Source organism: Atta cephalotes, assembly GCF_000143395.1.
Source record: "Atta cephalotes unplaced genomic scaffold scaffold00010, whole genome shotgun sequence".
Taxonomy (NCBI): domain Eukaryota; kingdom Metazoa; phylum Arthropoda; class Insecta; order Hymenoptera; family Formicidae; genus Atta; species Atta cephalotes.
The window spans coordinates 5,942,651-5,955,511 of record NW_012130074.1 but is presented as its reverse complement, the minus strand read 5'-3'; the positions used below and the strand labels follow the sequence as shown (position 1 = coordinate 5,955,511).

General features: G+C 28.7%; 1 protein-coding gene across 1 annotated transcript in view; it reads right to left on the bottom strand.

The window, feature by feature from the left end:
* The window catches only part of LOC105627794 (neuronal calcium sensor 2), a 19,643-nt gene extending 12,229 nt beyond the window's left edge, over positions 1-7,414 (bottom strand). The window contains exons 1-2 of the mRNA XM_012209072.1: positions 7,304-7,414; positions 3,690-3,833 (exon numbers count right to left, since the gene is read on the bottom strand). Coding sequence (XP_012064462.1) covers positions 3,690-3,833; positions 7,304-7,414 — 255 coding nt within the window. The remainder of the gene's footprint in view (positions 1-3,689; positions 3,834-7,303) is intronic.
* Between the last annotated feature and the right edge of the window lie 5,447 nt (positions 7,415-12,861).

Genomic DNA, 12,861 nt, shown 5'->3' with positions numbered 1-12,861 from the left:
AACTACTCTCTCTCTCTCTCTCTCTCTCTCTCTCTCTCTCTCTCTCGCATTTAATAAAAAATATTTACAATTAACAAATAAAAAATATTTACAATTAACAAATAAGAAAATAAATATAATAAATAAGAGATTAATTTTCGGTTTCAATTCATCACGATTAACTTCATAATGTCGAACAACGCTATAAAGCCTATCTCGCTGAAAAAGAGATATACATACATTCTTTCCATGAATTTCATCTTATTATAACTGCTTATTATCAATGATATTCTGGAAGACTTTATACCATAAAGAGAAATTTTTCTCATTTAGATGATATCGTAAGAGTCAAATTCAGTCGACGACTTTGTTGGATTTTCCTCGAAGAAAAAGAAATAACAAGGAATCTGATGTTATTATATCCATAGGGAACATGATGGGAGAAGGAGAAAATATCCACAAAAAAAAGAGTGGATTTTTATATTATATATAGAGAACTATTCATCTCGATAGGATAATAAGAATCGAATACAGACTACCAATGTTTGGTTCGAGTGTCTCGGCTTATCGATAAAGCTCGTATATTTTCAGCTTACGCTGAAGGCTGCAAATGTTTATACTTTTACCAATACTATTCAAATGTTGCGATATTATTTGAAGCGACACAATGCAATTGCGCGAGAAATCACGTCTCATTGCAGATTTACTTAATATCGGAATAATAATCGTTTAGAGCTTACGTGAGCGTATATGTGCTGCACATAAACAGAACTTCGGCTCGCGATGAAGTTACAATAGAGCTTACATATCGATGAAACTCCGGCGAAACTTTGTCATTTCAACGCGAAATTTCTTAAGTGTTGCATGACCACGAGATACAGGCGCGAGGCAGATTGCATCTTACAACTGGCCGGGTATTAAATGTCCGCATCGATGGACTGCTTGGACGAAGTTAGTATATTCGTGATTTGGAACATAGATTAGTTTGTTTTAGCATGTTCAATATTACTTCTAAAACAATGAACAATAATTTATTGTGTATAGTTTGTTGTTATTTCTGCAATGTTCTATATAAAAACAAAGCAATTCTAATCATTGTACTTTCGTACATAAGATATAATTTGTAAAATTACAATCATTCTACGTATTCTCATTTTGAATAATTTACGTCAAATATAGTCTCTCTTTCTCTTTTCTACTATTTGCATTCGAATAAAATTTTAATGAAGGAATTAGAAGCAGATGTCTGTTTTTCATTCAGAAAATTTATAACAGAAGCAAGCTGTGGTAATTTAATACTTTGATAATTTTCGCAGTTAAGCTTTATAAATGTAAATATATAATAAACTTAGTATTTTGATTAGTTTCAAGTAATACCAAACTTTACATTTCAGTTAGTTTTAATAAATCACCTTTAATAATCACCTTTGATAAGAAATCCCATATTTCACTTACAATTAATTTGTGAATAGATAACTTCGTATTTCGATTAATTACAAAAGGATTTTATTTTTGTAAAACTTTAAATTAAAAACTATAATATTCTCATAATATTCAATATTGAGATGTGAAACAATAATTTTTCATAAAATTTTTATTATTGAAATGAAATATAATCAAATGTGTATAATTATATTATATCGTTAAATGTTAGATAGAATCTTATGTTACGTAAAACTTTTCGATAAAATAAAATATAAATGATTTATTATAAGCATATATCACAATATTTATAAATAAGGGCCTTGATTTAAGTGAATGAATAATTTATAAATTAACATGAAAGTTTGCATAAAAGACATCTTGAAGTTAGCTTGCTCCACAATTTTGTTAGAAGAAACGCATTTGCTGAGCAGACGATTAGTTGCTACAACATGCAACATGATATAAAGACAGGAAATGAAATTTTATACAACATATTAATCTTATAAAACACTTCAATGTCCTCATCAAATATCTCTGATTACATTTTTGCCAAAATCTAGTATAGTAACATCTTTTAACGTTTTTTTCAATATGTTTCACAAAAGAGATAAATAATATTATATTACTGTATTATATACTTTTTAATAATATAATAATATTAATGTGAAAAATTAAATTAATCGCGGTATGTACAATTATTGCAGAGAAGATTTTTAATATATATTTATTCGTACATGTTATATTAATCCGAATATTATATTAACCCGAACATAGAATTTCTAATAACATTTCAAAGTATATACATTACAAGTAATTTTCTCTCTCGCTTTTCTCTTTTATTTATTTTATCTTTAATATATATATATATATATATATATATTAGGGACATGGAAGAAAATGGCTGTAATGTGTATATCACGATATTTTCTTTCAATGTTTGTTGCAATAATATAAAAATAAATACAAATGTTATTTTTAAATCCTTTTGTAATTATACATATATCAATTCAATAAATTTACTATATTACACTTTTCTTTACTTTTCATGTATGCTTTTATATATTTTATATATGCGTCTACTCATATTATTTTTTTATTATCCTCTTTAAAATATCTTTAAAAGATAAAAACATTATAATAAGAATATTAATATGTTAATAAATTTTATAATTTATTATAAGGATCACTTCAAGAATGACGCTTTCTTGAAAATTAAAAATACTGCGACGGGTGAGATAAGAACAAGGCAAGATGATTCTTGACACGGTGAAATAGTTGAAAAAAGTCGTATGTCATTTACATCCGAAGAATGCCTTTCTATGGCAAATTATATAGTTCCTCTAAGATAGCTTTGATCAGCGATGCAAGATCACCTTACAAAGCACGACGTTAGACAAAGCTTGGGGTTTTATCCGGCGTATTCGGGTCAGATATCAAATAGCTATTCGTCGGCAGGCAAACACGACTCGTCGCACCTTTGGCGAACTATATTAAATTACCGATTAGCATACCAAGATAACGAACGAGAATATTCGCTCGCTGTGCTTATAAACGGAAACCATGTGTGACGTGAGGGACTTCTCTTGGAGGCTTTCGAGTCAAGTCAAGGCAGTTATGAAGCTACGGAGCGAGAAGGGACCACGAATAGTGATGAAGAGCTTGGCTGTAATACATTGTGTCGTATGAATAATGTATTATTAATGCGACTTACGCGGATTATAAAGAACATAAATTCACAATCACGGATAACCGAATAGGAAGGAATACGCGATTTGAAGTCTCAGAAAAGATTTATGTCGTCGCATTTGTCGAGCGTATAATCGGATATAACACTGCTCACGTTCCTTTGGGCGCTTCCATGCCAAGATGGAAATCTTTTGTGTCTTAGTACATCATTTTATCGTCTTTACACATTGTTGACCAATCGTTTCTTCTCACTGTATATAGATTTCAGTTCTCGATAAATTTCCGATTCAAATGATATTCAAACTTCCCGTCTCGCGCGGTCAGTTGACGTAAATTCATGCGAACGATATTTTCATGTCATAAAAGTGCAATCTTCTCTTCGCGATGAAAGTATTGCGGCGACTATAACGCACTTCTTTGAGTCGCTCAGGCGAGTAGATTTTGTCGCGATTATGTTTAATCACGTGGAATAATCGATGTATGACAAGTACGTGGCGCGACACGTACTTCTTTGGAGGATCCATCGAGAGCACGGTAGTTATTACATGGTTCATTACAGCAGTTTGTGCCAATTGTCGTAAAATACTTGCGGGACTCACCTTAAAGTCGATGTAACCATTCTTGTCCATGTCGAATGTGCGGAACACGTGATCACAGAATTCTTCCGCGTTACCGGACGGGAAGAACATTTTGTACATGTCAACAAATTTCGCCGGCGTTAACCTGCCATTAGGACAGTCTTGCTGTAACATTCGAAAGAACACAAGACCGTGAATTCTCGAGTTAGTTTATTATTTTCTATATTACGTATGTGTAATGCATTTCTATTCTAATATAATTATTGGACTACTTTTCTTTGTTCCCATCTATTGACCTATTTGTCTCTCTTTAAGTATATCTATAAATATGCGATAATAGCTCAATACTTTTATTGTATCTTTGTCATTTTTTCTTCATTTTTTTTCATTCCTAAAATATACAATATAATTATATATTAGTTGGAATAATATAATTATAACATAAGTTACAGTACGCAAGTTAAATTTTGATCGCACTGCGTTAATTACTGCATGACATTTTCACAATTCTTTATTTTTGTATTGCACTTTTCACAATTTTAATTTTTTTATCATTTAACTATCAATGGTTTTTTTTTATAGAGATACATTAAATTATAGAAATACATTAAAATTTTGTTTTTGAAAATAGGAAAATTAAACACGTCATAGTAATGTAGAAAATAAGTTGCTCAAAATGTTGTTATACCTTGAGTAATAACTAAATTTATGTCAACAAAAATAGCACTTACGTATACCAAGTAAGAAGAGTATATATTTGTGTCGTACGTTCTTCATGTATTTAAGCGTAAGATATATTAAATATAGAGATATATATTAAATCTGAATAAAAATACTTTACTAAAATTATATCGTATATATCTAAGTTAACCGATTTGACTTTCATCCGCATAGTGAATTTTATTGATCGCAGAATATACCTATACCAGTCTTGCCGCTTGAACGCAAGATATGGGATCCCGAGAAAAAAAATTACGTCGTTTAAGTATCATCGCTCCCCTCGTATCAGATTGGCCTTAATCTAGTGCCGTTCGTCTCATTTTTAAAAAGAAGCAAACGACGCCTCCTCTTCCGCATGATATATTTTTCAATCTCCTTCGACCGCGCTTCTTCGCCAAGGTCGATGCGCGGTAATCAGTTTTTCATTTATTTCAATCCATAGACTCAATGAAGTCATATGTGAGATTCATTGCAAATCGCACGAGAGGAAGCGGGCAATGAGCAGCTGTGAAACGCGACTAGATTGCGGAACGTCCACTATAATGATTCTGCTTAGTTTAATTAGTCCAGTCGCCACGAGCTCCTTCGGATCCGCGCCCGTTTAAACTGTTCGAGAAAGTAACTTTTCTGCGGCACTAGCAGCTTTCGCGAAAACGTCACATCTTGTTCCTGATAAATCTGCGTCGTAGCTTGGGCGAATTCTCATAATATAGATTGATTTGATTTAAATATCTTACAAGAATGCTTGAAATATTGTTAACAATACTTTCTAACATATTTATAAACTTGGTATCATATGTTAGTACTTGAAAAATTAATCAGCTCTAAGTTCAGATTCGAAAGACGCTTGTAGGTAAATTGTCTGATAGTCTACATAATATTCGTTATTTCACATATGCATTCGCATCAAATTGCGATAATTACTCATAATGACAAAACAACGAATGTTGACAGCGTAATGTGTAATTGTATGGAATTATAAGCATAATATTATAAAGGTAGTTTCAAACTAAATAAATATTGTATGCTGTATTGTAAATTATATATAGACATATTATTAGCGTTGTGCGAATGATATAATGTGCGCTAAGATAATAATGTTCTAGTTAGATCTAATAATGATCTATATGTCGATAACTAAATATTAAATTTGTCGCACGTATATCATATCTCAATATCCTGAATATTTAAAACGTAAATTATGAAACTCATTGCGTCAACGTGATTTATTTATACGCGTCGAATATGTGAGAAATAAATTAATATTTGCCATATAATAACATATAAACGAACGATATCGTCGATAATTAGCTTCGTCTCAAACGATTATTTTTTTATTAGGTAAATAACATATTAATATTGGATGATAAAATATCACAGTGATATAAAGATATCACTATTAATTATGCTACATTAATCATACTACATTTTAATTTTTAATTATTAATAAAATGTGATAAAGCATTACACAATATAATGAGACAAATAGTATTAACAATAACATCATCGAATACTTTGCATTTATGTGTATATAACTCAAATTCATATTTAAATTTATATTTATAAATATTTATAAATATTCATATATTAATATAAATTTATATTTATAAAATGCATCTAATTAAAAATTTGTAAAACGTCGTTACACTTAAATTAAGTTTCATATTTTCCAGATGGAATAAACTACGGATAAACAGATTTTTTGTTAAAATATGTTATAATAACCGCAAATTCTTATTTATGCAATTTCATAACCTTAAATCTTCGTATAATTTCGTATAACTACTCTCTCTGCTTCTTTGCGAAGAAAAGAGATATACAATTTCGTGTTTGGCCGCGCATGTTTGTGAAAATATCGCAGCGTATTTTACATGTCATAATTGCGAGTGGCTGTGTATTGATTCTAACTGACACGTGTTACAAATATACATGTGGCATGACAACATTTATTAATGAATTTGATCAATTTTATTCATATATTTATACAGATTTTACTAAATAAATTACTGATTTGTAAATTTTTTTTTTAATATAATGTTACGCTGAACTAGCACCATTAATAATAATTATCACTCTTTTTTAATACATCAGAAAATTATGAGATATCCTCATTCAATTTTTTCAGAATATTTAGAAACTAGATTTATTATATGTTTTTTTATATCTCCTTCTTTATGTACGTTTTCATTTTTAATGAAACTTTATGGCTCTATAAAAGCGCATTTATATTTGTGTTACAAAATTTTTATAATAAATCAATGCAAAAATTTCTTTCATTAATATTTTATTTTATCACATGACATATGCACTGCATGTTTAAAAAAATATTTGTAATCACGAAAAACTATATTAAGACGTGATTAAAAATATTTAAAAATAAATTAGTAAATTAATATATAATAAAGATAATTAGATAGAATTATTAATAATGCAATGAAATATTATCATATAATTCATTTATCATGTATAAGAAACTACTTTAAAATGCTATTCAGTATTAGAAAAAGTTTTTAGAGAGAAATTATATTTGCAATTTCTTCTCTAGATCTTTCCATCACGCTCGTATTCGCATTATCTTCATGCTTATTATGCACAGAAAAATAATGGAAATATTAAATGATTTAAGAATTCTAATAATAGGTAATGCAAATAAATGTGAAACTCTCTAGAAACTGTTTTTTCAACGCTGGAGTTTGTGCGAAAATTTTCATTTCCCAACAAAGCATTTGTTTAAACGTCTTTTATTGTCACCGTTGTAATATATCATAGGAAAAGTATGCAATTACGGTGAGAATACACGGAGCGAAATTGAGGTCGCTGTGAAATATATGAAACCAAAAAGATTAACGGTTTATAATAAATTCGATCTAATTCTTGATTCATAATTTATCCAGTAATATCTTTTCAATACTTACTTTAAAACCTTTGTACCATTCCTTTATAGTCGCTTCATCATATCGCGTATGCGACTTGAGGAAGTCCATATCTTCTTTGCTCAACTTGTCTTTGCTTCCGAAACAACCCATTTTGATATCTGCAACAATCAATAAAACATTTCGTAAGAATAAAGTAATTTTCTGTAGCAGTTCTTGGAAACATTTTTCATCGCACTGAACAGAATTATCACAATTTAGAGAATTAAATTAATTTCTATAAGAAGCAGTAGAAATGAAGCGATAGATGGGATGATCAATTTAACGATTTAATATCTAAAAGCAGAGGTGATCAATTTGGACGATTAATTTCTACTAGATAGGAATTATCTATTGTTATTTTGTTTCGTATTTGAAGAAGTAAAGTCTCATATCTTTTTCGTTCCCTGATGTGCAATTTCAATCTTAGATTGTATGTCTAGATTAGTGATTTCGACCATTGTGATTACTATCACGTTTTTCGCTAAACTTTCTACGCGACAAATTTAAGCCAACCACGTTCGCCGTGCATAATTTAATGTGAATTATATTAGCAGCACTGAGTGAATTATAAACTCGTAAAATAACATCGGTATGCAATTAGGTGTGTGTCTTCTATTCTTTTAACTTTATTTTCCTATTCTATATTTTATAGGGAAAGGTATTTGCATACTTCATCATAATAACAGTCAATGTTATCGATCTCTTTGCAAAACTTTATAAAATTTCATTTAATTTATTAAGTATTATTAAGTACTATTATAAGTATAATATGCTTATAAGCAATATTATTGTAATGTCTTAGTAATTTTAACATTACAGTATGAAATTTAGTACAAATATTATTTATTAAATGAACTCAGTAATAAAATTTTATTATAAAAATTATTATTTTGAAGTTAAACTTTTTCAAACAATGCTTAATACGTATAAGCATTTATTATGGAAATAGTATTAATTTTTAATGTTATTTAATGTCGATTTTATTCTTTCCTGATCATTGTGTATAAAAAAATATTACCTTGTCCGAGATATTTTTCATAATAAATTTATTAACGGTTTTTCAATATATTAACATCTTTATAATGTGATGTTTGATTGTAGCATTAAATTATTAAAATTGTCAATTTAATTCGCGATTATTAGAATAGAATTTTAATTGCGTTTATAGTCCGGAAAAACAATTCGCAATTTGAAAAAACAATATGGTATATATGTAAATACATACATAAATTAGTATAAATTAGTATAAATTAGTATAAATTAGTAATTCAAGATTGAATTATTTAAAAGCAAAAGAAGATCCAGCTTCGACCATAAAATAGGCATTTTAAATTTCTAATATGGAATTTTAACATTTTAATTTTATTCCAAGGAGAAAGAGATTAATTTGTTGTAATTTTCAGAAGACAAAAATAGAACAGAAATATTTACATTGAAAAATAAATTTCCAATTTTTTAGGAAAATAGAAACCAAGTATTAAAATTTTATTTTTGTATCTAATATAGGACGATGTGAAACACAATGTTTCCGACTAGTAGATTTCTTGCAAGATTTCGCGAAAAATATATATAATTGCTACCTTGGTCCAGCAACTTTGCGATATAAACCGAGCGATCTTGATAACTACACGGAAGTTCTTACTGTTGTTACGTGGTAAAAGATTGTATGTAATTTTCGAGATGTCGTGTATTACAGTGCACCGTATATATTGCATGCACATGATACACGCAACGCACGCTCGTCGGTTGCACTTTCAACTGAAATTCGTTGTCGTAATGTTACCATAAATGGCAGGATATCGAAACCAAACGCGTGATTGGAATAATGGATACGATGACGTACGTCATAGTCATAGATATACGTGTAGGTATTAATTAGAAAGGACAAACAAGAAAACAAGATGCTTTTAGTAATTCTTGGGAGATCAGATTTAATCGCTTCCGTATTACAAGAGAGTAGCTAAGAATTGATTTATTACATAAAACTTATATTCATCTATTTGCTATAATAGATTTGTTTTACAATAATTGTTTGAAAATGTTGTTAGAAAATGCTTTCTTGATTTATTCTTGAGTTGATTTATTCTTGCTACTTCATCTAATTATTTCATCTACTTGATTAATATCTTCTTTTTTATCATATATACATATTTAGTTTAAAGTTATATTTTTATATTTTCTTTCTTAAACATTTTTTGTAACATGTTTAGACATGTCTTCTAATTTATTATCATATAAATATTTTCTGTTTTTCAAAATCCATACATTATTTTAAAATAAATAAAAACATAAATCTTTTCTGAACAATTTATCAATTTTCTTTTATTATAATAATATAATTTTTATGTTTCTCAGGTTTACTTACGATAAAAAAATTTATTCATCATTTACAGCGATGTTTCATTCATTATCTCGATCCATCTCTAATAAAGAGATATATAAATAATTAAACATGATTAAAATAACATAAATAGCAAATTTTAGTTACAAAATTAATTATAAATTAAAGCTTAGAAAAAAATAATTACAAGTGATAAAAAAATATCTTAATATTACACTGTAAAATACTTATTAAAAATCTCCCACGTAATTTTTATCTTAAAATAATATTAAATTCAATAAGCAAGTAGATAAAAATTTCAGAAATCAATATTCTTCTCTATCTAAATAAATGCACAAGCAAAACTTTTTCGTTGCTAAAATCTAAGACGCAGTGTACATATAAAATATTAAATATATATTATTGTCAAATATATAGGTACGCAAAATGCACAAATATTGTAGAAAAATAAAAAATAATTATTATTATACTAAAATTCTATAAATAATTATACAGTTAATTAGTGCCTAAGTTTAAGAAATATAGTTATAGTTATAGTTACTGAACACTTAATTATATATTTAATTAGTATTTAAGCTTAAAAAAGCTTAAAAATCTCAAGATTAATCTGAAAATAATGTAAGAAGGTAACAGAATGTTCAGCAACCTTGATCCCCTTTGTGCAGTACCTATGCAGGTAACTTGTACCACGATAACAAAGAAAGAATTAATCGTTATGCCGACGTTGACGCACGAGTAATGTCGTAATGAGCTTTGGTCGATACGCGACTGGAATTGTGAGCGACTCATTCGTTTCCCGTCGGAACGAAGATGGAAAGGATGGGCCAAGGATCGTTTCGACGAGGAGGAAATGACCGCGATCGTGACCGGCTTAAGAACGATGATTGTTCGTGGCCGACCGATTTAACGGCCGGTACCAAACGATATAATGGTGTCGCGCGTTAAGTAACAAAAGAGTGCGCATCCGCGTTATTCGCGAAAGTGTAAAATGTGAAACACATAAATGTAATGCTGACGCGTTTCGCGGTGGCGCCGCCAAACGTCAACGAAGTCGCGCCCCAGCTATTTACGAGATTAAGGATACGGATGAAGATTAACGGGACTGTCACATGTATACATGCTCGAGTTTCAGTAGTCGTCGATTATTTCACAACGAACCACCACTTGAGTTAATGCGCCATATTCGCAAACTCTAAAGTTCTCGCGCGAGAAGAAATTATATGCCCGAGGTTTTTCTCTCCTTCCTTCTCTCGCTCTTTTTTCCTCTCTCCATCTTGGCGAACGTCTTAAACTATTACTAAGAGATATTAGGCACACATTCACTGTACATTAATCGCTGCCGTAAGAAGGTTTCGTTCTTGCTGCAAGTTTTAATGACGAGGAGAAACCGACGAATCCCGTCAGAAGGAATTTATCGATCGTGCTCTGAATGCGAGACAAAGATTATATAATAAGTAATTGCCAATGCACTTTTCTTTTTTACTTTTACGCTTTGAGAATTCGATCTTTCGAAATTTATTATAATAATATATTATATATTATATTATTATTATAATAATATATAATTTATTTATTTATTATAAATGAAAATTAAGCCGAAATGTTCAAACTTATATATTAAAAATAAATTTTGTTCATTAATTTATATTACGCACTAAAATCCACATCGAATTCTCATCCTTTTAACTAATTATTGTAAATGAGTTAATTAAATCAAATAAATGAAAATTTGTAGAAGAGAAAAATACATTATGTATCGATATTTCTATTGAATTGAAACAAAAGTTTATAGCGTTACTTTCAAATTCAAGTTGTAATTTTGTTAATGAATGAAATTTAATTTAAAGTAGATATATAAGATAAATCAGCATAAGAAATAGGATAAAATTTAAATGTAAAAAAGGGTTTTAAAGCTTAAGCTCTCTTCTTTCAAAAAATTATGTAACAATTACATCTTTTGTTTTTATAAGTTCGGAAATTTTTATATAGGTATAGAAAACACACTACGAACAAAATAGGAAATTTTTTGGTCATTTTGTGAACCGGTCACGTATCTAAAGAATATTTGCAAAAATCTTCGACTTTCTAACGAAAGAGCTTAAAGTTTTCCCTAAAATAAAACCTTTTTTTGGTACTGAATTGTCGCGGATCAAGTAAAAGTAACATTTTGATTTTGATTGTTCATAACTTCGTAAAAATCATTACGTACTGCAATTAAAAAAACAGATTCTTAAAGTTATATCGAATGTTATAATTGCCAAATAGAATTGCCAAATAGAACTTTCGTTTTAACCCAATATAATCTATATCTCATTATTATTTCAAATTAATGCGGAAGAGTTAACATTTTTACTATCTTTATGTGATACTTACTATTTCTTAACAATACCTAACGGATAATGATGCGAGAAAAAGAAGCTGGTCTTGGGATTCAGAATGGCAGAGAGATTATAATTGCTAATAAACCTGTTTCTTATTTTCTTGTTCTTTGTTTGCTGTTGACGGACTCAGCAATTAAATAAGATTGTTACTAAAAAATTAACATACTTGACCTCATAATAGATTGCTCTTAGAGACATTATTAAATTTCAACAATAGTACTTCAACGATAATATTTAAAAAAGTGAAACTGTAAAGTCGCGAATGTAGTAACCTCGCGATACTCGAATATGATATAATAGTCAATCATTCTTATTAGGAAGTCGTTCATTATAATAATTATTCTATTAACTTCTTTGTTATGAAGGGGGATAATAAAAAGGAATGATTGGCTTTAATTTAAAACAAATTTTTATTAAAATTTTGCAAATTGTTTTAATGCGCAAAGTGATGCCAAAAATTTTTATTTAAAAAATTTTATTTAAAATTTCAGTTAATTTTATATTATTCAAAAAATTTTTGTTATTAAAGTACGATAAAAACATAGCAATTCCACGTAACATTATTACATCTTATAATAAGAGCTCCTTTAACTTATTTTATGGCTATTATTAGGGAAATTTAATAAAGATAATAAAAGTAAACGCTTCAATTTATTTTATGATCAATATTATGGAAGAAGCTAAGAACTTTTCGTATTATTTCGTATTATATACTTTTAGTATTATTATAAATGACTGTTTTCCACGATCATGATCGCTGCAAATTTAAGGATATGTACGATACGTACAATCATGCATAAATTTTATCATGGAAATCTCACCAAACTCACAAACAC